Raw genomic sequence first — 26,646 nt, forward strand, 5'->3', positions numbered from 1 at the left:
GCTATAGGAAGAGGATGCAGCGGGAAATACAGCTAGATCAAACATGCAGAGCAATCCGTTGTGGCGCCACTTGGGAAAAAGGGAGTAGCTGAAAGCAGCTTTTATTATTAATCGAGCTACTGAGAATTAGATAAGCAATTAAAAGTAGGAGCACCCCTGACATTAAAGAGATATACATATAAACAAGTCAATAATTATGATACAATAACATCATGCTTGGTTATATGATTCTGAAAAGTTTCATCCCACATGATGTGTACATTTACTGTAGATGCTTTAAATATATTTTAAATATACAACCTGTCAGCAGTTAAGCTGCTTAAGTAGAAAAGGTATAAATGCCTTTTCTACTTTCCCAAAATAAGTGTCTCGAAATTCTTGTCCAACACCACTTTTTACCCAAAAAAATCTGTGATAGGACACATGATATGCACATGAGCCTGAAATTGTATTTCAGAACACAGGGGAACACAATGCACATCTGCCTCTGCACTTCGTGGTCCCCCGTGACCACGCCCCCTTTTTTAAAAAAAATCTGGAAATGCCTCTAATATCTACATAGACAAAAGGGATGTTTTTTTTATATCATTTAATCATGATGCAATGCAATGTTTTCTTAAAGTTTGATAGAAGGTAAAGAAACTTTACTTAAAAGGTATTCAGTTTCATTTTAGAGTAACTCAGAATCTGCCAGTCTGAGATCAGCATATCTACAATATACTGTGGGTAAAAGTTTATGAATAAGCAATAATATTTTTAGAATGTATTCTCTGGCAGACAAAATGAACCTGTGCAGTAATCTGAGAACTGCTTGGCTGGATTACATTCAGCTCTTTTAGTCTTTAAGACTCTAGCAGCTGCGTTCTGGATAAGTTGAAGCTTTTTTTATCACTGTCTTAGAAAGACTGGACAAAAGTCCATTACAGAGGTCTAATCTGCTAGAGATGGCCCTGAACTAGTTTCTCCAGATGGCATGTCAGTACAACTCAGCTGAATCTTATCTATCTCACAACTCAAACAAATCAAATCAATTCACTGATTTTCTAAATCTAAGATGTGCAAACACAAAAGCAGCAGACATAATTCTATTATTTAGTCTGAAAGCAGAATTGATTACAGTCTTGTGGTATTAAACTAGCTTAGTGTACCACTAGTGTAAACTGACCACTGAGTTCAATTTGTTCTTTTGTAAAAAAAAAAAAAAAAACCAAGAATGAAATTTAGTTTCATAATTGGTTTTAAAAAAAAGCAACTTCAGAGCTCAAAAGTGAAAATGCAGAAAATTATGAGGTGCACGTGAAGGCAACACTACCCCCATGCAGCTGTGAAGTTTGCCATCAGAGTGTGGTAGCATCAGCTGTCATGAAGTTACAATGAATTGCCTTTTAATTTGAAAAAGTCATCAAGGAAATAACTGCTACTGCTCTGCTTACGCTAGGATATAAAACTGGCATGCAGGATGTCAGTGGCAGGAATTTCAGATGTGTCAAATGCACAAAAAAAGCACAACTTGGATGCGAGTTTGTAAACTTGTCTTTATTTTCTCATGTTTTTGTTTTGCTTTTTACACCGTAGGGCATTTTGTTTCCATCATATATATAATTTTTCCTTGGCAAATCCTTCAAGGCATTTTTTGATAGATAAAATATTCTTTGTGCTCTCCGTCAAGGTCTGATGGCAGCCTTCAGCTTCGGAAAGAGTTGGAGAGCGTTTTGTGTCGTCACCTCCATCACCTTCTCCAGCGACACCCCTTTGATCTTACTGATGTACTCGGCAGAGACACAAATGTTTTTTGGCTCATTTCTCACCTGCAGTCAGGACAAGGGACAATTGTTGTATCGATTCTTATAGTTATCATATTATCAACTATATTAATTAAAACAAACTAGTTGTAATTAAGGGGAAATTTCATGAAATTTCCCCTTGTGGGACTAATAAAGGTATCGTATCTATCTTATCTAGAAACTAGAACATTTATTATACAATTTTCTTTGTAATACATAAAGAAAATATTAAATTACTCCTCCCAAACAAAGATAATATAAGACATTTTTAAATACTCAACCTGTTTTTCTGGGCCGAGAGCTGGAGAATCAGTTTCTAGACAGATGTTCTCTAACGGCAGCTGTTTCACAAGTTTCTGCTTCTTAGTGGAAAATACACACACAGATCACCATAAATCATTAATGCTCAATGTGATAAAGTCAACCAATGAAAACAAAGTCAACATGCCAGTGCTGTGTGGGGAGTGTAAATACTCACATACAACTGTTACCTGTGTCAATTAAATAAACTAGTTTGGTCTGTTTACACACGAATGACAGATAAGCTGACTGCATGCTCGGCTGTACCTGCTCACTCCTTATTATGGATGGAGGGATAGAAAAGAAATAGCCGGCCTTCACTCCCTCCATAGCAACAGACGGTTTCCCATCAAAAGCATGAAGAAGGACTTTTCTGACACCTAGTGGCAATACAGAGGAACTGCAGTTTATTTCTCATACACTCAAGAAAACTGTTCACTCACATGCAAACAGACAGAATAAACTTAGGTGTTCACCTTGCTCCTTCAGGAGCTGAATGGTGGGTCTTCCTGCAGACCTTGAATGAACATTTCTAAAGCCAAAAAAAAAAGCAAACAAATAAACAAACACAATGTATTATAGAAGGATTCTGTAATATACTGTGTCGGTCATTGTCTCATAAACCTTAGATTTTGATCGCTTTAATTTCTGCAAATGTAAATGTTTGTTTTCTTATGGAGTTCTTCTCTGTCTTATTTAGGTTTTTACACTTTAATTGTAGTTTACACATTTGCCGAATGTATGGATCGTCCCTGGTTTGATACCAAGAGGTGACACAGATCCCTTTAGGGTTGTGTTGCGAAGGGAATCTGGCATTAATATCTACCAAATCAAATATGCAAAGCTATCTACTGTGCAGACCCCTTCTGAATAAGGGAGTGGCTGAAAGACTCTTCTTCTATTAAAAACAAAACAAAAAAAAACCCCAACCCAAAAACAATACACATTAATATTTGTACTGTATATATTGCTACACCTCCCAGGAAAGCTCTTAATTAGTCTTTGCTTAAAAAAATGCTAATAAATGTACCACATGAATTTCAGAGAATAGCCTTAATAATAAATATCTCAAGACTCACAGCGGGAGGTCCAGCTCCTTGGCTATCTGTGCTTGACGAATCAGGACCAGCCTTTGATTCTCCTTATCGGTGTCGCTTCTGACATATCGGGGTGTAAAATCCAAACCAACCTACAACGGCAAACAAGCTGTAATATCATTGTAGTTAATAAAGAAAACCAACGAAGGTGAATCAAAGATGCTCAATCTTTACCTCCCCAATAGCAACAAGTTGGTCTTTGTATTTCTCTATGATAGGCAAAGCAGCATCCAGATCCTGCAAAACACACAGAACACACTCCTGAATCTAACTGCATAAACCAGAAATAACTCATCCAATTTTTTAAATTTACAAGCAGTCAAAATTACAATGTTTTTACTGTTTTCTGAGAAAACTACAGCTGTGGTGGAGGAAGAGAAACACAGGAAAATTAACTGTCAGAGGGCCCGGTGGTGCCAGTGTCCCAGGGTGGCTGTGGCTACAATGTAGCTTGCCATCACCAGTGTGTGTGAATGGGTGGATTAGGGACTAGTAAAGCGCTATACAAATACAGGCCATTTACCATTTTACTGCAAAATTGCAGAAAGAATGAATCATCCACACTATTTCAGGAAAGAAGCGCTGCTGTTTTTTTCCACCACTGAGTACCACAATTGATTTTTTTAAGATCAGACTGAAACACTAATAATGAGACACACTGGTGACCTGTCAGAGTGTACCCCATCCATCCCTTTCACCCTAAAATAGCTGGAATACAGTCCAGCACATCGTGACCCTCAATTTGATAAGCAGATGAAGATGGGTGGCTAGATGGATGTTATATTTTCATAAAGCCACAATACAACAATACTTGTTTACGCTCTACATGGCTGTTCGGATCAGCTGGCTGTTGGGTTTGTGGCCTTCTGGTGAATAAAGAAATATGAGCCATCTTTCTCATCCCCCATTAGTACTCTTGCTGCAGTGTTTTGTATCAAATGAAGGCTTTTCAGGGAAGTTCAAGAACAGCCTGATAATAACTTACAATAGTTCACCCTTGCAGTAATAAAGTCATGAACTATTTTTTCAGCATCACTCTGAGACAGGATGTTCCTACTTTTAGACACTACACAGATAAAAGGAAACAATCTTACATATTTGTAAGGCACTTCAAGATTCCTCGTAGTGCTACTGGAGGCCAAAGTAATTCTATCCATACCAGGAATTTGGTTAGACCCCATGTTTCTCTGATTTTTACAGCTGAATATAATAACCTCAGTTTTATCTGAATTTAGAAGCAGGATATTAGAGCTCATTCAGGCCTTTATGTCTTGAAATCATTCCTGTAGTTTAACTAATTAATTTTTGTCATCTGGCTTCATAGATAAATATAGCAGGGTATCAGCTACAAAATAATGAAAAAGCATGCAGCGTTTTTTAATATAACTGCCTAAGCGAAGCATTTACAATGTAAAAAGTATTGGTCCCAGCACAGAACTCTGTGGAACTCCATGACTAACGTTTGCGTGTAAAGACTCCCTGTTTACATGAACAAACAGGTACAATTTAAACTTGGGCAGTGTATTTCCTTTAATGACCACAGCTGTATTCTTATCTCTGAAGTAAAATGTTTCGATCAGTGGTACTGAATGCTGCACTGAGTACCAGGACAAGCACAAGGACTGGGTCCACTCTCAGAGGCCATGAGAAGGTCATTCGTAACCTTCACTGGTGTCGTTTCTATGATATGATGCACTATAAATTCTCAAATCCAAGGAGATTTCTGTTTTCCGGAGGTAGTTGTGACACCACTAGCTTATGTTAACAGCATGGGTGGAAAAAGATTTTAAACTGCAGCAATCCTACCTGAAGGCAAGCACCCCTCTGCTGCTCGGGGGATACTTCTTGAACAGGGTGAACTCCTAAGCAGGGGAAAATGAAACCTGGAAACCTGGAGAAAATTACAGCAGGAAATTACAAAACCGCGACCTACACAGTACAGATACATCATCATTTAAACAGTGCTGGGTACCTCTGTGACAACTCTATAATCTTCTCAAATTCCCTTGAATGCTCGGCCACAGCTAATAACGCCAACAAGCCAGCCTGGACAAGAGTAAAAACAACCAGAAATTATCTTTAAAACAACAAATATCTGACTAACTTACAGCTTTTACTCACGAGGATCTCACCTTTTTTGAATTTTCGATCACCTCTTCTACATCCTGGCCAAAAAAACGTGGAAAGGTTAAATTAAGGTTGCTAAAGATAAAAAATTAATTTTCAGTCCGTAAACAAGCGTTAATACCTTGTCAAAATCCCCCGCAGAGATGTGACAGTGGCAGTCAACGTAGCCGTGCATGTGGACGTTGTTTAGCCCTCAAAATCAAAACAAACCCGCTTCCTCCAATAAAATCCGACTGCGCATGTGCACGTGTGGGCTCGTCAGTGCGCGAGATCGATGACACTGCGCAGCTCGAGAGGGCGGTGCTCTCTTAGAAATTATTGGTTGAACTATGGCGGGAAGTAAACGGAAAGAAATCAAACGTACCTGGTTCTTCAGGTTAAACCAGCCGTTTTCACTTCCTTGTTTGTTTTTCTCCTGCCAGTGTCAGTTCCGCAACTTTACTCACAGTCATATGACGTCTAAAGAGTGAAGTCGGATCTGTGTGCGACACTGAAATGGGAGCTTTAGCAGTCTTTCCTTTGCTTTTATTGATCCTGCAGATCGGGGCCAATAATGCCAAATACGAACCCAACTGGAAGTCCATCGACTCCAGACCGCTGCCAGAATGGTATGACCAGGCAAAGTTCGGCATCTTCATACACTGGGGTGTCTTTTCTGTCCCGAGCTTTGGCAGCGAATGGTTCTGGTGAGTTCTTCTTTTGACATTACCAGATCATTTAAACTTTTGCAGACAATCAGTGAGGGCAAGAGGGTCTGTGAAATCTAGGGAACAACTCATTCATTGGAAATTCCGACTTCGGACTTATCCAGGAACCCACCATCTATCCTGTCGGAGATCCCATATGTTTTACATCATGGCAACAGTGGCAGTACAGCTTAAAAGTTTTACAAGTTTTTACAGTGATGACACATTTTACATTTTATTTGTTACACAGGTGGTACTGGCAAAACCAAAAGCAAAAGCCATATGTGGACTTCATGCAGAGGAATTATCCTCCAGACTTCAAGTATCAGGACTTTGCACCGCTGTTCACTGCTGAGTTCTTTGATGCCAAAGAATGGACCGACATCTTCGCCTCATCGGGAGCAAAGTACATCGTTCTGACCACAAAACACCATGAAGGTACACCACATTTTTGTGCATCGCTGTGTTTATATATGCCAGCTACAGTGTTCTTTTTTTTTTTCTGAAGAAGTAGTCTGATGTCAGTATTGGTGTCAGCGATGTATGACTGTCCTTCAACCACACAAGAGATGTTCTGTTTTGTTGGTGTATTTCTCAGGTTTCACACTCTGGGGCTCAAAGAACTCCTGGAACTGGAATGCGGTGGATATTGGACCAAAGAGAGACCTGGTGGATGAAGTGGTGACAGCTCTTCGCAATAACGGGGACATTCGTGTAGGGTTGTATCACTCCCTCTTCGAATGGTTTAACCCGCTCTTTGAGCTGGACGCTGCCAATGTCTTCACTACAAACTACTTTCCTACCAGTAAAACTCTGCCTGAGCTTTACGAGCTTGTTGTCAAGTACAAACCAGAGGTGCTGTGGTCTGATGGAGATGGAGACGCGCCTGACAAGTACTGGAACAGCACTGGTTTCTTAGCTTGGCTCTATAATGACAGGTAAACTTGCAAAATGTGCATTATTTTTAGCTTTTTTCCCATCATGGATATAAAAACTGAGCTGACTGAAATCTTCTCAACAGTCCAGTACGTGACACGGTGGTGACGAATGATCGGTGGGGCTATGGCTCCATCTGCACACACGGTGGATATTACACCTGTTCTGATCGCTACCAGCCAGGACACCTGCTCAAGCACAAATGGGAAAACTGCATGACCATTGACAAAAAGTCCTGGGGTTACAGACGTAACGCTCCTCTCAGCGATTACCTCACCGTCGATCAGCTTGTGTCGGTGAGAGCTGAAAATCGTATTTGCCTCTAAACTAAAACAGATTCACTGTGATTAAATGAGTCATTGGGAAATTTACCTAATGCTTCTTTACTCTTTTCAACACATTTCCTACGACTCTGCAATTTTAAATTGTATCTTTAGGCATTTTGTTACTAGCAGCCATCACTTACAAAAAACATACCATGACTACACTTAAAAATGTAAACCCACGAGAGTTAAATCAACAAGTTAAAAAGATGCAAAAATGCAAGACTTGTCTGTGTAATTTACAAAAAGATAAAATAATTAAAACAGTAAAATCAATAAAAAAAATCAACAAGAAGAATGACAAAATATCATCACATGAGTGAGTGTCATTAAAGAGGAAAGAAAATGGGATAGAGATAAATATATGGGAGTTCAACCTGAGTCAGCGGCACTAGAGAATTAAGTTAGAAACTATAGCCCGAGGGTCGCTCTGCAAGCCAAGGTGAGCCAGCTGAGCAGTGATGCCATTCTGTGGTTAAAATGTTAGGAGTCCCCCCTTGTTTTACTTTAAAACACGCCTCCAGACCCAGACAAGGGAGCAGTCACGTTAGATTGAAGTTCGTTTGGCTCGAGGGTCAAACGCTGATCTGGAGCCCTTCTTGTGGCTTTGTTTGTTCATGTTTATGTGTCAAAAATCGCTTGTAATAATTTCCAGTCATGTCCACTTTAATGTGTGTCCGTGTGTGTGTGTGTTTCAGACACTGGTGGAGACTGTGTCCTGTGGAGGAAACCTGCTGATGAATATCGGCCCCACACACGATGGAAGAATCGCTCCGATCTTTGAGGAGCGTCTGAGGCAGATTGGTCAGTGGCTGAAGGTCAATGGGGAGGCCATCTATAACACGACAGCATGGCGAGCTCAGAATGACAGCCTCACTCCAGATCTGTGGTGGGTCCACAACTTTTTTTTTTTTATAAGGCTACATTGATATTTATCTATAGAAAGTTATAGAAAAAAAATATATAGATTGATAAAATCAGAGGTAATTAATGGGTCTGATCTTCAACAGGTACACGTTCAGACCCCAGGAAAAAAACATATTTTCCATCTTACTCAAGTGGCCAAATAATGGATCAGTGATTCTGAATGAGCCAGTGGTTACTGGGCAAACTCAGGTAAGACTGACTCAATACCTAATAATGTTGCGATGCCAGCTTCTTATATTTAAACTGATATTAGTGTACATGGCAATAAAATGCAGAACCTTGTGTGAGATCTGAACTTTATTCATAACTTCCTTTTGTTTAACAAAAAAGGTGGTGCTTCTTGGTTATGGCCCTCTGAAGTGGGAGCCTGTAAAGCCCAGTGGGCTGCAGGTTTACCTGCCCCAGCTCTCCTTTAGCCAGATGCCATGCCAGTGGGCCTGGACACTGAAGCTGACTGGTGCCACTTAAAGGAAAATCACATCACTTGAAGAGGAACTGATGGAGCAGAAAGGAAGGATTATACAGTGGCTTGCAAAAGTATTCGGCCCCCTTGAACTTTTCCACATTTTGTCACATTACAGCCACAAACGTGAATCAATTTTATTGGAATTCCACGTGAAAGATTAATACAAAGTGGTGCACACGTGAGAAGTGGAACGAAAATCATACATGATTCCAAACATTTTTTACAAATAAATAACTGCAAAGTGGGGTGTGCGTAATTATTCAGCCCCCTGAGTCAATACTTTGTAGAACCACTTTTTGCTGCAATTCCAGCTGCCAGTCTTTTAGGGTATGTCTCTACCAGCTTTGCACATCTAGAGACTGAAATCCTTGCCCATTCTTATTTGCAAAACAGCTCCAGCTCGGTCAGATTAGATGGACAGCGTTTGTGAACAGCAGTTTTCAGAGCTTGCCACAGATTGTCTCGAAACACCCCTTGCTCTGAAATGTGCAATCATCTTTGTAATACTGGGGCTATGCCCTGCAGCTCTAGTGTAACATCCCTCTTCATGTAATTGCTGACCGACTGTTGCTGCGGGGTGAGACGATGCCCTGCACTGACATCCTCAGTAGCCCGAGGAAGAGTTCCTCCTCTGTTTATGCCGTACAAATCGCACTAATGCACAAGCATCAGAGTCAACAAATGTGCGGTGTTGACCACAGTTTCCAATTCCATTTAGTAAACTTTTCCCTATCTGTAAATGCCAATATTGCTTTACTCATTGTTCCTAATGAATCCCTTTTCACTTGTAACGCCTTTTTTTTTCTTGCTATCTTGATAGAGTTTCAGCTGGGCCTGCTTGACATTTTTACACAGAACACCGTGGTTTTCCTTTAGTTTCTCACCCAGAAACCCAGGCCACTTTCTGTAATTTTGGGAGCAGTGACATTAAACACTGTGAATTGCACCTTTTCTTTGAGATGTGCTTTGTGGGAAGTTTGATAAGCCTGTTGCACTGATCGGTTTGATTCATTTTTAATAAATGTTTCAATAAAATCAACCTTTATTACACTGACTTGTTCTCATTTGTTGCCTCCCTTTGGCGCCCCCTTGTGTCAACATGGGTAACGCCCTAGCCGCCTGGGACATTTTAAGCAGTCTGACGGTGCAAAACAGATCTATGCACCCCCGCTGTGCACAGATGAACCGGGAAAACAACACATCCTCTTCTGGCTCTGAAAAATGCAGCAGCGGTGAAGTTATTTTCATGTTGCACACTGACCGGTAAGCCTCTGCAGAATTTCTTTCAAAGCTGGTCTTTGCTCTTTTTCTGCACTGAAACCACAGCAGCTGCAGGAGTATTTGTCAACTGAGATAGAGAGTCCGGTGCAGGGCAGATCTCACTGTTGTGTCTGCTCTCTGTTGCACGCCTTTAAGGTGGGAGGTTCCTGTTCTGCAAATGTTCCATGACGTGCTGATGGGGGGTTTGCAAGGGGTTCTTCTCACGTCTGTGCAACCCCCCCACCCCACACACATACCCTAATTTCAGCAGGCTATCCCCAGCCTGGTACGCGCACATCGCAGCTGATCACCTAAACACAACAAACAGAGATGTAAGGATGCAAAACGCGTGCACAGATAGACGCTCAATAATAGTGAAATACACATATTCTGCATTCTGGGAGAACCCGGGCTTTAAACCTTTAAAGTTTGTAGCAAAAATGTTGAGATGTCAAAAAAATTAACTTAGACATTTAAAGGCAGGACTGCAGTGCAGATTATTTTCTCGGTTTGGTCAGTTGGAACAGAACTTACTTGTTTAAAATGATGTATTTGTTCTGTTTGACTGCATATTGTAGAGTTTATTTGCCTATACAGTAGTGTGACAAAGAAAGAGTCCACAGGCCTCAGTTAGCATGTTAAAGGCCATCACAGTTAGAAAAAGCCTCTACTCTCTAAAAAGAACAAAGCAGCACACCTTAGGATTGCAACACTGGATACGAACAAACCACAAGACCTCCTGAACAGTTTTCTTTGGAAATACAAGACCAAAGTGGAGATGTTTGGCTGTAATGCATGCACATGGTGCCATGTTTGGAGAAAATCAAACACAATATATAAGCACAAATGGTGGTGACAGGAGATGATTTGAGCTTGTTTTGCAGCCCAGGTTCTGAGACTGTGTGGTCATTTAGTGGATCTTGAATTCCTCCCAAAGGATTCTGGAGTCCAGTGTGAGGCCACATGTCCTAAAAACTCAACAATGATCCCAGGCAAAGCAGCAATAAAATGATGTAGAGCACTGACTTGAGCATAGTACATTAGGTTTATGTGACTTATTTGTTGTTAGTGGTGTCAGAGACATTAAAAGGACTTTTCTTGTAATACTGAATAATGACACTCAGTTAACTGAAAACAGACGTGTTACTGTACTTTGCCATCTTGACTTTCTCCCACTTGTTTTCCATTTCCGGCAGCAATGAATTTGCATATTACTTTGAAGTAAAGGCAAGACTTCAACAAAGCCAAATCTTTGCCGTTTCTCAAACTATTATTTTTCATGTTCACTGGGACTGCGTGTACATTTTATTATCAATCAGCACAGAAAACTGCGTGATTCGCTGTGCGGTCGACACACTGCCGGCTCATTTCTGCAGTCTTGCTTCTGTAATCTGCAGGCAGTAATTATATATGTAGACAGGAACTGGGAAACTGTTACAGACGTTGGCATGGTTGCCATGGAAACACACAATCATGTTAGATTATTTTCAGGTACTGCTGTGATAATGGCATAAGCATGCCTGCTCGAGAGGCTGACTTGAAGAGACGGACAAAGGAGCGGTCGACGGCCGATGAAAAAAGTGAATCGGTTGAAGTTTTCTGAATGGCTTCTGTGAGAAGGTTTTTAGTTTAATGTTGTTGTGTTTGTTCAACCTGCTGGGTTCAGTCCCCCCCCTTATCTCAGGCTGCCATATGACTGCCACTACAGTGAGCCAAGAGGAAAACCTCATTCCTTCCATTCATAAACCCCCCTCCCTGCCCTTCTAATTTAGGACTAATATAATTAAAGGCCCGCTAGTAGTCAGGTGCATGTGTGGCATTCAATCACATGCAGATTTGTGGCAGATTTGAGCTGGTCAGTAGAGCCACGGCGTAGCTTTAGATGATGGAAATGCCAAGCAGTGTGTGGAACATCCTGAGGGACAGACCATTATATTTATAGAGGCTCACGACTTGACCTTCACTGCACATTGAGTATCAGCCATTTTAGTGCCGCTCCTGTAGATACTGAATACAGCATAATGGATCTCAGCTGCACTGCAGTTAGTTAGCTTCAACTTCATCTTTGGCTTGTTAGAGGCTATATCTAATAATAGCTCTCTGCAATTCCATACTGTGGAGGGACTCTGTCAATACACAGACTCTGCATTCACTGCTTTTCTAGCGCACAGCGAGTTGCTGCTTTTCTGAAGGAAATGCTCTGTGACATTACAGTTTTGCAGAGAAATAAAATGCTTGCCATTTGGATAAGATTTTGAACTGTGAGGTGAAATTCAACAGCGAGTCATTACATAAATTGCTCTGTTGTGTAAGCTTTGCATCAAGGGGAGGACCTCTGTGAAACATGTCTTAGCCACAGCAAGCACAGCTGGTGCAAGCCCAAAGCCAAGGACTCCTATTCATAGAAGCCTCCAGTTGTTCTCACCCAAGAGCAAAGAGTGAAACCGAGGAGGACGAGGAGGAGGAGGTGGGTCAAAGCGGGGTGTAGTATCTGAAGTTCTGTAAATTATATTGTGTCGAAAGGCCAAATTTTTCACACAAATGGCTGAGGCGGGGTGATCATAAATCAGTTCAAAAGCACGGAAAGACCTCGTTTGATGTGCTTGATGGCAAAACCTGCAGCTTCAAACGAATGTTATGACACATTTTATCAGATGGTTCGGCCTCTATGCAAAGGTAATTTCACAGTAAAATTCAAGTCGAATTCAAATGTTTGTCATGTGTTTTAAAGGACACTGTTTTAATCTATATTCATGTATGATTTTGATTCCAAAAGTCAATCAGACATGTTAAAAATAGACGAGAAAGTACAAAGTAACACAGCAGTAGTTACCTGGGTACAATGTGCCACATTTTGTTATCTAACAATAAGGCAAAAAAGGATGTAAAAGGTGACTAGTAACATTATATGCCAATACTGGAGTCATTTTCAAATCTTTAACCCTTTGTTTACAGGAATTTGTGGACTAACCTGATCAGGAAACATCACAGGCAATTATTTAATTATAAGCAACAGGCTTATGTGTAACAGGGTTACATGCAAACAGTAAATACATTAAACTGTAGTTGTAACTGCTACGTTAATAGAATTAAGCAATTAGTCTTTCTTCTCTTGTTTTGCAAAATTAAAGCTCAGACTATAACAATGCAGCCCAAGAGACACTAATTCTTACTGAATCTTGCTCAGAGGAAGTCTTTAAGATTCACTGCAGAGTTGATGCATTAATGCAAAGGCTCCAAATGGCACCAACTAAACTCGCACATGTGATTCACAAGATGAGGTTCGCAGCTGCACATAATCTGCAGTATTGTCCTAGTTTTTTTTTCCTTTTTTGCCGCGTTAATGACACCCCTCATCACGACTCTCTCCATTCACAAAGCAAATCCTGTCGTGACGGGAAGAACTGGCTCTGAACGGGGCTTGTGGGTGTCTCAGAATTCAGAGAACATGTCTAATTTTTGCAGCAGCCTCGCAGCCAGCCACATTCATTGAGTTCCTCTCCGTATGCACACGCTGAATAGGATCACGCTGTAGGAGATGTACATTCACAGCTCGCTGCACCATATGATTAGAGTCTTTCAGCCGAGCGCTTTTGCATTTCTTCCTACCGACTGTCCGACGCATTTTACATAGATAATAATAGTTAATGAATATGTGTACCTGAATGAATTTGAGCTGTGAGGGATGGGTGATGCTTTAGCTCTTTGGATCATGACAGCCTCGCTCCCCACTTTGTGTGCGGAGTGTGCGAAGCGCACGGAGAGACGAGAGGGAGAGGGAGAGGAAAAGCGCCCTTAAACGTGGGCTGTTGTGTATCCCTCTCTGGGCCCCTTTGCTATTTTTGTGCCTGGGTCCGCACGTCACGCTTGGGTATTTTCTCTGGTGACTAGCTCGCATCAATAGATCTTCTAATGTACATCCAGTCGGCCAGCAGCTTCGCGACTGATGGGACTTTTACCTCGCTCGTTTCTTTCATATTTCGCCACCCGGACATGAGGAGAATGGAGAGACGGACTATGCAGTATGAGGAATGTCACATGTGACTGCCGATATGGGACAGGGGACTATTCAAATGTCAGGTTTGTATGAGGATTATATTTGATATGTGAATGCCAGCTGCTGTGTGTGTGCTGTGTGTCACTCCGATCACAGTGAGAGAGCTGCTGGTTCATTCTGCATGCTGTCGTAGAGGACTTTAAAGCCAACCGTCTCCTTATGATATTTATGGATTTGTTGTCAGCGTGAGACTTCAAGCCCCGTTCCCTTTAATGGCCAACTTAGCCCCTAATGATGTAATGCAGCGGCATAACGATGCTCTCCCGTAGCTCACCGTGCTCCCTTGTGTGTGAAGGGATGTGCCCAGCGAATGTGCGGTTCAGATAAATGTCTCCACAGAGACGTTTCTCCATCCATGCGGACATACTGTACCACAGTCAGCCCACAGTCATCCCGAAGCACACCTACTGCCACCCACCTGCCTCCTGTTGTTGCACGTCATTGCTGCTGTGTCACATATTTTCGTTTAGGTTAGCGCTTGTTGCCAGGAGTGAGAGGAATTTGGCTTTCAAAGGTGCGCTGGCCCACTCTTTTTTTGGAAAAGTCTGAATGCGCTCAGAGACTTGTCAATGAGACTCTGAATGTGATGGCTCTGTTTCCTCCCTGTCGTGCTCAGTTCAAAGGTATGCATTGTTTCTGAGGGTCTTATCTCATTGTCACTCTGCACCTATATTCCCCTCTTCCCTCCTCTGGTGGCTCACAGAGGATGGAAACTAAGCAATGAGGTCAGATCGACCTTGAAAGGGAGCTCCCTACCAGGCCTCTGAATTTTTGTTACCCCCAGGCACCCTCCAGCTTAGTTTACCTCTCTAAACCTCCCCGTTGAAGCATGGATCATTCCAATCCAAAGCTGCCCCTCCACCTCCTCCCCTCCTCACCATCCTTCATATGCCTTCATTATTTTTCCTGTATGTGGAGGAAGCGTTCAAATCTGTCTGACAGCAGAGACCCCAAAGATGAGCTCAAAGAGGGGAATGGGCGTTTGGATAAGAACACAAAAGGTAGATTATCATCTTTACCGCTGCTTTCGAGCGTCTCTCGGCATCTCAAGAGTCACCTTGGATTCATATCCTCTGGTTTTTATGCTTGAGCAGCGTGGTGGTGTGCTAACAAAGAAAGAAAGGGAGTGAGAGAAAGAGAGTGAGAGTCGAAGAATGTCCTAATTAAAGGGAACTCAGAGGGTTTGTACCAGATAAAATTACATAACGTCGTTAGGGAGGACACAGCATTTGATACTGAGAAGATGAAACTGACGTGCCCTCAGATGGCCATCCATCCCCATGGTATGAAGTGAAAGTGTAACCAGTTCACTTCAGCCACAGGCATCATGATGTTTCTCGCTTGAGTCCTGCATGTTTACCTACAGTGAAGAGTGTGGTCCTGTGCGGCTCACTGTGGAGACAGACACTAGTGACTCAGATAGGTTGGAAGCCTTGAATCCCACTGGAGGTGATATGAAATGATACTGGATTTAGATAAAAGGCTTTAAAGGTGCGGGCGGACTCATTACACTTCATTGCCATTGATTTAAGACTATCGACTGGCATGCTTCAGCACACATACCAGACTTCAAAAAATGCTTACTTCCAATAACAGTCTTGTCTTCTGTTCTTCGGTTCAGTCTAGTTTTTATTCCCATAATTGCCAATAATGTCGACCACGGCTGAACAAGTGAGTTTAAAACTGAATTTATTAATTCCCTTTGACCTGTTGTAGCACCCAGTGGCAACCTATACAATGTAGCTTTGTGTTATGAGCCATACAAATCGATTAATTTTTACAAACTAGATCATGTTACCTTTCAGATTAATTTTAATACATTGCAGTTATTTTTTAAATTTTTCCAAAAAGATTCAAATTTGATCAAAAGCTGAACACTACCTCTAACTCGGGATGGGGTGATGGTGACCCGGTGCACAAATGTTTGAATAAAAGTGACATTCCACATTACGGTACTGGCTTGTTTCCCCATGAGGACATCATTTGACAACCTCACCTGTGCCCTTAATGATCAGTTTTGACACTTCAGTATATAATAGTAAATATGTGGTTTGGTAGATACATGGGCAGAGACCACTTTCACTCACCCAGTGATTTTGTTCCATAAGGAGGCCTGAAATATGACAGAAACCACTCAGGTCTGAAGGGACCTTCGAGGGTTACTCCTAGTAGGCTTTCAAGGTGCAAAGAGTTAAATACCTCTTCATATGCACATTCACAGAGCTTCAGAAAATTAGGTGCCAGGGTTTACCTTGGTAAAGAGACCCAGCTTTTCCATTCCTGCTGTGATGGAGCTCATTATGAATTTTATACTCCAGTTTTATTAGGAGGACTTTTGGGAAACAGCCTTGAATAGCTCTCAATTTCAAGCGCAGACACACACACACACAGACTTTCCTGCCTCATTTATTTTGTCACGATAATCTTCGTGCATATTTATGTGGTCCTAGTTCATGTTATTGCATCCTAACGACTCTTTCTTATTTCTTTCAGATGACCCTTCCCTGCAATTCACATGTATGTTAATATTACTAAAGTTACATAACAGTTATTGTCCTTGAAAATCGATCGCAAAGGAAGTGACACTGGATTCATGGAGTCACTTGAAACTACTGCAGGGGTAAAAAGCTCCACTGAGGGTCAGGACAGAAACGCTGCACAGAAAAAATGCTCATCGGAGGTTGCACAGAGTAGGCGGAGACCACCAGTCGAATTGGAAGCCAAAGGGTGGCACCAAAAACTAGAAGAAGCTCAGAGCAAAGATACATGTGGTTTCAAAGAAATGTCTGACTCAGGGAAATCACTGCAATTAGAAGATCAGCACCCTCAAGCTCAGTCCACAAGCCATCCAGATTATGAGGTATCCTCATACCCACTACAGTCCACAAAGCAGTTTTCTAGTGGCAGACAGAAAGCTTCTACACAGTCCCCAGCACCCACATCTCACAGGAAGTCCCCCAGCTCACCTGAAGTCCAACAACAATGTTCAAATTCAGGGATGGATCCACTTACAGAAACGGTGTGCAAGGTGGAACAGAAACCACAAAAGCCTGGGAAGTATGTTTGCGATTACTGCGGAAGGGCATGTGCCAAACCCAGCGTGCTTAAGAAACATATTCGCTCGCACACAGGGGAACGACCCTACCCATGTGTTCCCTGTGGGTTCTCCTTCAAAACCAAGAGTAATTTGTACAAACACAGAAAGTCTCATGCTCACTCAGTCAAAGCTGGAACGGTGCCATTCTCAGAACTCGGTTCGTACAATGCCAATACAGACCAAGGGTCTTTTGAAGGGGAAGGAGAGCTATTCTCTGATGCTGAGCAAAGCACAGACACGGACGAGGACACTCTTAATGACCCGCTGCTGCTGCTGGACTCTCCAATGGAGGGATCAGATAACACTGCTGTAAAAGTACTAAATCTCATTGCTCAGAAAAAGGGAGCCACGTCAATGTCAGCTCAGGATGGTTCATCCCAACACCAAGAAATCAATGCACCTTCTGCTGCTGCCGAGGCTAGTCGTGCAATTCAATCTTGCACAATCAAACAGAGGCTGGCACTCCGGCTGTCTGAAAAAAGAAGCAGTGACTCTGACCACAATCTGTCCCTCCCAAGTCAGTCTAGCAAGGGCAGCACGGACTCCGGGTACTTCTCTCGCTCTGAGAGTGCTGAGCACCAGACTGGCCCTCCGAACACTAACGCAAAGTCCTACCAAGAAATTATGTTTGGAAAGTGTTATCGGCCAAGCCCTAAGCAGGCTACAGCTTTTGCGGTTTGTAGCACAGACACGAGTGAATATACCAGCAAACGCTCAGAGAAAGGCGTCTCCCGTGTTTTCACGCAAGAAAAAGACACAGTTGAGTCAATCAAAATAAACACAAAATCGTTCACAAGGGAAGAGGTAAAAGAACCCCTATTAGATGCTAGCTCTGATGTGGGGCCTCTGATTAGAAGCAACTCAATGCCAACATCCTCAGCAGTCTGTCTGACTATGCCTCAAGCACTCAGAGGCAGTCACTCGTTTGATGAAAGAACAAGCACCGGCGGCATGAGGAGACTCAGGCGGCAAGCCGCTTTCGAACTATCCGCACAAGATGGCCATACTGACACTGACAGTCATGGAAAGATTAGTGAGAGTGGCATTTCACCCTCAGGACTGGAAATGGAAAGCTACCCTTCTGTGGTGCCTAGTATGAGCCATCAGAGGCATGCGATGGAACTGGCAACGCGCAAGCGTCGGAAGGAAAAAAGGGAAGAGGAGGATTTGTCGGGTCAATATGAAGGCCATCATGAACCGTGTGAGGAGATGTTTGATTCAAGCAAGGACTATGATGTAAAACAAGGCGCACTGGGCATTATGGCTTTACAGAAAGGCCATTCACAGATGGACAGGTGTGACATGGACATATCGGTGTGCCCTGAAGTGTCTGCTCGAAAAAACTTAGGGAATGTAATTTCAGTTATCCAGCACACAAACTCAATAAACAGGCCTTACTCTGAACATTCAGAATCTTACAAATATCAAGCTATGGAGGCCTCTGAATCATATGAGATGGAGCGAAGTGACAGTAGATTAAGGGCGTCGGTTCAATTAGGTCCCAAGCTCGTGCGGCAGTCTAACATACAAGTCCCAGAAATTAGAGTCACAGTAGAGCCTGATAGTCCAGAAAAAGCTCCTGAGGTGCAGGTGAAGGAGCCAGAGAAGCACGTGGAGGAGTTTCAGTGGCCTCAAAGGAGTGAAACTTTAGCACAATTCCCTCCAGAAAAACTCCCTCCAAAGAAAAAAAGGCTACGCTTAGCTGATATTGAGCACTCCTCTGGTGAATCTAGCTTTGAGTCGGCCTGCACTAGCCTGTCCCGCAGCCCCAGTCAAGACAGCAACTTATCTTACAGCTCCACCTTATCGTTTGACAGGGAAGAGAGCTTGAAGTCAGTCTCTCCCGCCAGGCAGGATGAATTTGGCAAACCATTAGAGTTGTTAGCTGTGCCAGGGAGTGGGCACTCCCTCTCAGTGCTCAACCAGCGTCAACAACATGAAATGAGACGCTCCTCCTCAGAGCAGGCGCCGTGTAACTTGCGCAAGGAGTTCCCAGAGTTGCGCAGCATATCATTTGACTATGGCAGTCTTTCTCCAACATCCAAAGTTAGACACGTGGACATAAACTCTGTGAAGGAGAGAAGGAGGGGAAACTTAGTGCGACAGGAGTCACTGAATATGGATAGTGAAGTAACATCACAAGTGTTTCCACAGTATCTCAGCAGCATCTCCCCTTCATTCACTGCCGCCACTATCCTGCCGCAGACTTTGCCAATATTCTCAGCTGGGAGTACATTTCCTCAGCTTGCACATCCGAGCCTGATGGTTCCCGTAAGAATTCAGACTCATGTTCCATCCTACGGTAGTATCACATACACCTCAATGTCACAGATTTTTGACAATCACTATGACAGTGTTAGCTCCACTACGTCCACCCTTCAGAGTCAGATTTCAAGAATTTCTGGGAATCTCGATTCTCATAACATATCGGCTCATACAAAACCACCTACAACACACACCCTCAATGTTGAGGCCCTTGATTTGTCCTCAGCCAAGCTCAAGACAGGCATCCCTCTCTCTCTGACCTCCAGAACTATCTCAACCACTAATGCCTCCAGTGGTGGCGCAAACAAACGGATGCTATCCCCTGCCAGCAGCCTGGACCTATTCATGGAGGTCAAGCAGCAAAAACGTGTGAAAGAGGAGAGAATGTTTGGGCAGATTGTAGAGGAACTGAGTGCGGTGGAGTTGGGAAAATGTAATTTGAGTGAAGAGAAGGGGCACAGGTCAGGGATGCAGGGTGCACCAACACTTCATGCTCAGAATGACTCACGCAGGAGTAAATTTATCACACTTCAGCAAAAAGAGGCCGAGGCCACGGACCACGGCGCGGAGTCAGTTATGGAAAGCAGCTCCCTGGATGCAAGCTCGCCTCCTTACGCCATGATATCAGTCAGTGAAGTGAAAGAAGCTGGCACGGAGAAACGAGTGCAGATGGATATAGTGGCACAGCTGGTAACCAGTCAAGACATCCTGATGTCAGACTCTGAGCATTCAGGACTGTTATCTCAGTTTCCAAGTCTTCGCACGACGACAGGTGTGAGCTGGTGTTATCTCAATTACACCACGCCGAGCTGCTCTCACAGCACCGCCCCTTTCTCATCTGTGTACGCCACCTGGCGTGTGAGTTCCCATAACCCGAACCCTCTTGAAGTGAGCACCAACTCTGCTCTGGCTTTGCTGCAGTCCAGACAGAGGGGAGACAAGGTTATATACACCATGGCTGCCATGTGCCAGCCTGGTACTGGGAAACTGGTCTCATCACTCATCCTGTGGAGGCAGACCATGGAACAGGTAAGAAAATAATCCTGTCTTTTCTATCAAAGGCGTACTGGTGTTTTAAACACCTGTTGAGATATTGAATTAAAGCCTTATTTATTGTACCTCTTATATCAGTAATCACTGATATAATCAGAAATAATTATGAGAAGATAACTGTTTAAAATGCAGAAAGTTTTAAGGACCTTAATACCCAGAATTTGGCAAACTGCACACTTTAATCAACTGACAGAAGGTTTCCTTGGAAAGATCCTGGAACGAGCATTTGCTTGGTGCTGATAATGATATTTAACTATGAATCACCAAATGGTCTTGATTTTAAAAAATATGTCTTGAAGATAAAAATACCAGATATTATAATTATATTAAGGTCATTATTAAGTCCAAATCTTGGTACTTTTCTCCACTGTGCTCAGTGGATAAAAAGCATAAATTTAACATTAAGATCAGAGTTACCTGTGCTGGGATTTTCCCCAGCAGTGGCATAGTTCATGTTTGCAAAACATGCTGTGCAATGCCATGTGTGACATACAATATTGGTGGGATCGCGTTGCACTGTCGATATGGTGTCCACTTAAAAAGGATGTTAACACAATGTTTGTTCATCTGATTCAGCTGCAGAGGAAACCGGAGCCCAAAGAGGTGGACGTCACCTACGGGAAGAAGGTGAAAGACATCAGCTGCAGAGTGAAAACTGCCAAGGAAGAGTGGAAAGAGAGAGAGGCTGCCACAACCCAGACTATGCCAACACGAATTAAGATCTTTGAAGGAGGGTCAGTCGAGATATTATTTACCATTACACTCGTCACTTCTGCTGACTGCATATGCAGCGGATATATTAGAGTGCTAGTATGTGAAGTATCTGTTGGCCCACGCTCTTTTTGCAGTTTACGACTGTGCTTTTTTTGCATTTCTTTATTAGAAATGAATCTCTCTCTTTCAGGTACAAATCCAATGAAGACTATGTATATGTTAGAGGTCGAGGCCGGGGTAAATACATATGTGAGGAGTGTGGTATTCGCTGTAAGAAGCCAAGCATGCTGAAAAAACATATCAGGACCCATACGGATGTGCGGCCGTATATCTGCAGGGTTTGCAACTTTGCTTTTAAAACTAAAGGTAAGCATTTTTTTTCTTACAGAGTAGTGAGTTATCGTAGCTGTAGCAGTGATAAAAAAAAGCTGTTAGATTAACTTTTTTTTTAAGCATCTGAAATGTACGAAAGTTCAGTTTCTGTTGTGTTTAATTTCAACAAATTTGCCTTATTTCTGCAGGAAACCTAACTAAACACATGAAGTCAAAAGCGCACATGAAGAAGTGTCTTGAACTGGGAGTGTCAGTGACGATGGATGAGACAGAGATACAGGAACATGGTAAGACTGGGATGTATGTAAGTGTTGTAGATATGCCCAGCTGTCACTGCAACAAATCCAGATAAACTAATGTGTTTCTCATTTCAAGTGGACGACATGCAACAAAAGTCCAAGACAGAGGTGGCTGCGACGACCAAACATCAGTTCTCAGACGCCGAGGACTCCGACGGCATGGATGAAGAAGCTGATGAAATCGATGAAGATGACGATGAGGACGATGAATACGAGGGTGATTCCACTCCGAAGTTACATTCAAGAAGCACGAGTCCTCAGCCGTGTGGAGTTACCTCTCTGTCAGTTACAGCCACTGCTGCCATCCACGGCTGCTCCCTCACATCTCTGCCCGGAGTTGATGTCAGTCAGCAACCCTCCGGCAGACGTACGAGCTTGGATCATCGTCCTGTTCTTGCAAACGACCAGAGAGAGAAATCCGTGGATGAAGACTCTCTGACCATGCTGTCTCCAGATCACAGCAGCTTCCTTTTTGACCCTTATTCATCTTGTCTACTCTCTCCTGGCTGGGAGTCTCCCATCAGGGAGCCCTCCCCTTCACGTTTACGTTACCCGTCCCCAAGGAGGGAGCTTTCGCCACGTGGTCGCTCCTCTCCCAGATGGGATACCTCTTCATTGAGGCCCAGTTCACCTAGCTTCACACCCATCCAGCATCCCTCCCCGGTCTCAATTGAACGGCCCATGTCTCCCGGCATAGAGCTTGCTGGAAAGCGGGAATCCTCAGTCAGAGGCAGGCAGAGGGTTGTGTTAAGAGCCGTTTCACCACGCAGAGGTTCACACCAACATAAAGGCAGCGGTGACAAAACCAGACACCAAGCAAAGATGGAGATGGCTCAGTACCAAGGAGCCTTTGAAATGGAGATGGTAAGTAGCACAGCGTGTTCTGCAGCCAGTTCAAGTGTAACACAAACAAAGAGCTTTTAAGGACTTATTGTTAATCTGTTCAAGTGTATAGAACAGCATCTAAAAATTATTTTGTTAAACTTTGATGAATCTGGGTACATGTAGATGGACCGTGTGTGGTGTAAAAACAAAAATATTTTCATACACTGTATTTAAGAAATTTTTCAGAAATGTTATATTCTTGTCTACTAGTGTATCTAACTCAAACAACATAAGATATTAATCTAGGCACAGTTAAAATGGTAACGATGTTTAAAATTATAGCTTAGCAAACAAGCATGCTAACTCTTGCTAGCAGGTGGCGTGTCGAGTCCATCGCCATTTTTTCTTTTGGGACAGTTTTTTGTTTTTTGCCTTAATTTAGTCATTTTCAAGTCAGTAAATACTTAGCTTGTAAAGCACAACTGTTGTCTAGCTAATGTTGTGCTATCATGACCTGGCATTGTATGGTCGATACTAGTGTTTCAGCAGATTAGACACTTGCTACAGTTAGCGCACCCTGATCTTTAGCATTTGTTACCAATAGTGAAGACTATTCTCCCCTAATGCCCTAGTCACACAGGCTATCCCCCAACTGTTGCTGAACGTTGCTGGCAGTTGCTTTTAAGTTGATTACAAAAGTCTGATTCAACCAGGCCAAGAGGGTAGTCAATTACCCAATGGTAATGACCAGTTGCCTCAGAAAACTGTGTACCCCACAAATGGTTGGCGACTGGTTGCTGGCAGTTGCTAGTGTGAAACTTATGATGCTATGCCACAAACTTTCTTGTGATTGCTTTTAGCGTTAGCAGGTTGTGCATAATTAGCATGGAAGATGACAACTTAGGTGCAAAACTCTCAAAAAACTTGTCAAGAAGCAGTGAAGCAGCGAAGAATGTGACTCAAACTGTAAATACAAACTTTTGCCAAAGCAATCTGCTAGTGGAGGGAGGTTTTTGGTGCATCACCTTTTTTGCGACTGTTTTCACCTAGCGACAGCCAGCAACCACTCACCAAGACTCAAAAAGATTACACATTTTTCCCTAGCAACCAGTGTATATTTCAGCATGGAATTAGCTATTTGTGTTTCACTAGTTAAAAGAAAAGCACACATACATTTTCTTTTTCTTGCACTGAAAGAACAAGTAGTAGAATATTCTGTTGGCAGAGAAGTTTTTTCTTCTCTGAGTGCTTTCATTTTTCAACATTCACATTACTTCATGATTTCTAACTAAGATATTTTCACATGAGAAATTATCTTGGCGATGCTGAAATTGCCGCTAATTCTGCCAATGTGTCGTTCCAGGACCAAAGGAGCAGCTTGGCTTCCAGTCTGCCTGGTGCTGCCAGTTCTCATCATCAGAACATCCTCAGCCACCTCCCTCTTCACTCCCAGCAGCAGGCCCACAGTTTGCTCCCCGTTGTTCCTGTTGGCGGGCTCCAGATATTACACTCCCCGCCTTCCTCCAGCACTGATGTCAGCCCCTCTGTGGCGCCAAGCCCCCAAAGCAGCGAAGGCCAATGTTGCAGCAGCAGGGAGGGATCTGTCCTCAGTCCTGAGACAGAAGGAGAGGACATCAGAGGCCACGGCCAGCTGTCCTGCCACGAGGCCGCTCAGGAGAAAAGCCTCGACCCCGAAGTCGGAGACAGCGGACAAGAGGAGAATGTACAGACCTGCTTGAAAGCCATCGCCTCACTGAAGATTACCACAGAAGACCCTCATTAGAACCGTCATTGTCTGTTTTCTCGGGTTGATCAAGGAAAAGACACCTCCCTGCTACACCTGCGACCTTGTCACCTTCTGCCCTTTAGGCACATGACCTCATCTTTATCCCATTAGAGGCAATATAATAACACTTCCTCTGGTCTTGCACATACCCGAGACATCTTCTTAAGTGGATAATATGAGTGGAGGTCATATCTTTTCAGTGAAGAAGAAGGCCACCGCATCTGATGAGCTCTTCTCTTCAGAGGCTTTTTGGAAAACTTGGACGAGCAGCAGGGTGTTTTTTGCGTTAATGGGTTCAGGTGCAATACGGAAAGATATTCTGCTAATATGCCTTTGTCTGACATAGTAGTTTGCGTACAATTGCACATAAATTATATTTATGAATTCTGTACAAATGTCCTTAACATATACTCCTTCTTAGATACATACAAACAGTGTATTTTACTGTGTGTACTTTGAAAATAGACTGTTGTTTATGTAATCATATCAAGGTGTGATGCAGTAGTGCAGTAAATAAAGACTATTTATAAGGGGAAAAGTATGTGTATTATGAAACAGTCTGACCAAATTTTAAGTAGACGCTTCTTGTGCAGTTTGGTGCTTCTGATCAAGCAGCGAGGGTCTGTGCCTTTATTTTGCGTTTCTTCATTTCTTTATCAGAGCGAGAACTACGGAAAGCAGTCGAGGTACTCTTTATTTTGCTCAGAGGACAGCTTTTTCTTTCTCGCCCCGTCGGCTTTATTTATGTGAAACAAGCTTAAAAGAAACAAAAAAAAGTTTCCTATGTTGCAAATTTTCTTAATGTTGTGGTTTTTATCTTGGTAAAAATGCATGGGATTTGCTATTGCACAACAATAGAGGAGGTAATTATGTAATTATGAATACTGTAAGATGTATTTATATATTAGAACGTAAGCACTTATTGATACTGGTAAATATTTGACTACTATTTATATGGTATATCTGTACTTATGCAGCAGTGATGCAGTTATGCAGTGAGCTACGCTGGCATTGCTTTTGATCTCATGTCGTCTCTACAGTTTTTTTTCTTGCTTATACAGATGACCATGAGCATTTTATGAGTTTTAAAGATGCACTTTCATCCTTTTACCTTTGATGTTTTAACTGCCTCGGTCAGTGGAGGAAATGGGGGAGTAAAACACAGTTTGTTCTCTTGTGATTTTTGACACATTCCAGTTGTTTTTTTTCTTTTCTCATTGTGTAAAACACGTTGCACACAAATCCAAGGGGCTACAATGATCAGTCAATAGTACATTTTCTTGCATTTCAAGTGTAACTGGATGAATCAATATAAGTAATGACGTTATAAGCATGACTATTACTGTGCTTCAGCTCACAATGTAAGTAATCATTCACCAAATGCATTACTTCTTCTCTGTATATATATATATGTGTATTTTTATGATTTAAACTATTTTTGCAGTGTTGAATTCTGAAAACTTTTTATGTGGATTGTTTATATCTCTTTAAGAGGTAAAATGTCTGCAGCTGATGTAATGGCAGAGGTTTAATGAGGCTGATTGCTAACACAGCGTGTCTCATCTTTTTAAAAAAAAATGTACTCACATCTTTAAGTGATTATCCGTTTTTGAGACTTCGAAATTTAAAAACACAACAACACTTTGTTCACTCATGTTTACATAAAAGATTTATAGGTGCACTGCTTTAATTTTGTGTTTTCCTTTCTGAAGGTGTATGTAGCTTTGATTTCACGGTTGTGTATTTTCATTTGTTGTGCACATAGCTCATAAAATGTGAAGGGAAAGTGAAGCCTTTTATTTGCTTTAGCATACATTATGTATTCAGATTGTGTTTTGTGTTTTTTTTTAAATTGTGTATTCATATATACTGAACTGCATTGTGCCTCTCATGTCTATGGAAATCCTGTAAAACACACAGAGGACAAATCATTTTACCTCTAAGCTAAGATTTTTTCGAGGAGGGAAAAAACAACCTCAGTAGCCAATCTGTTGTTTAGCTATTTGCATCAAATCTGGCTAGTCAGGACGGAGTGCCTCTTTTATGCTATGAGGAATTTATTGTTTGGTGCTCTACTTTTTCAGATTAAATTCAAAATTGTTTTAAAAGAATATAATTCTAACCCAAAAATGTGTGTCGCAGCTTATTTCACGGCTTCCGTACCTTTCCTCCTGCATTATTCACCGCTGTTTAAATTAGAGCTCGCACGAGAAGGTTTTCAGATGAAATCGCTCACATTTTATCTTCAGGGTACAGTGAAAAATTGGAGAATCTCCAACCAGTGACATCCTCTGGTGAAGAATTATTACTG

At 42.4% G+C, this 26,646-nt stretch overlaps 3 protein-coding genes and 1 long non-coding RNA gene across 5 annotated transcripts in view; 2 read left to right on the forward strand and 2 right to left on the reverse strand.

The window, feature by feature from the left end:
- Positions 1 to 1,500: 1,500 nt before the first annotated feature.
- Positions 1,501 to 5,544, reverse strand: LOC309695014 (putative deoxyribonuclease TATDN3). Of its 2 annotated transcripts, none has more exons than XM_082515376.1 (10): positions 5,430 to 5,544; positions 5,314 to 5,346; positions 5,154 to 5,227; positions 4,988 to 5,072; positions 3,356 to 3,418; positions 3,164 to 3,273; positions 2,561 to 2,616; positions 2,352 to 2,464; positions 2,066 to 2,146; positions 1,501 to 1,808 (listed from the first exon to the last, which is right to left on the reverse strand). In XM_082515376.1, the coding sequence occupies exons 1-10, from the start codon at positions 5,481 to 5,483 to the stop codon at positions 1,665 to 1,667; spliced, it is 813 nt and encodes a 270-aa protein (XP_082371502.1). In that variant the 5' UTR covers positions 5,484 to 5,544; the 3' UTR covers positions 1,501 to 1,664. The 2 variants fall into 2 exon arrangements, with proteins under 2 accessions (XP_082371502.1, XP_082371503.1); XM_082515377.1 differs by having other exon boundaries at positions 1,502 to 1,808; positions 2,066 to 2,143; positions 5,430 to 5,543.
- Positions 5,545 to 5,663: 119 nt separating this feature from the next.
- fuca2 (alpha-L-fucosidase 2) lies at positions 5,664 to 9,696 on the forward strand. The gene is made up of 7 exons (XM_082515165.1): positions 5,664 to 5,994; positions 6,245 to 6,432; positions 6,593 to 6,932; positions 7,016 to 7,226; positions 7,952 to 8,142; positions 8,264 to 8,369; positions 8,511 to 9,696. Exons 1-7 carry the CDS (start codon positions 5,804 to 5,806, stop codon positions 8,646 to 8,648), a joined length of 1,365 nt encoding a protein of 454 aa, XP_082371291.1. The 5' UTR covers positions 5,664 to 5,803; the 3' UTR covers positions 8,649 to 9,696.
- LOC309694914 overlaps positions 9,425 to 26,646 on the reverse strand; it is a 35,726-nt gene continuing 18,504 nt past the window's right edge. Inside the window, exon 3 of the long non-coding RNA XR_014272988.1 lies at positions 9,425 to 10,217. This is a non-coding gene — a long non-coding RNA (uncharacterized lncRNA). The remainder of the gene's footprint in view (positions 10,218 to 26,646) is intronic.
- hivep2b (HIVEP zinc finger 2b) lies at positions 13,631 to 26,465 on the forward strand. The gene is made up of 7 exons (XM_082515155.1): positions 13,631 to 13,986; positions 16,457 to 20,354; positions 20,955 to 21,112; positions 21,283 to 21,458; positions 21,614 to 21,712; positions 21,801 to 22,588; positions 23,913 to 26,465. Exons 2-7 carry the CDS (start codon positions 16,557 to 16,559, stop codon positions 24,330 to 24,332), a joined length of 5,439 nt encoding a protein of 1,812 aa, XP_082371281.1. The 5' UTR covers positions 13,631 to 13,986; positions 16,457 to 16,556; the 3' UTR covers positions 24,333 to 26,465.

The sequence above is a fragment of the Aulonocara stuartgranti genome (assembly GCF_965226115.1).
Source record: "Aulonocara stuartgranti genome assembly, chromosome: 19".
NCBI lineage: Eukaryota > Metazoa > Chordata > Actinopteri > Cichliformes > Cichlidae > Aulonocara > Aulonocara stuartgranti.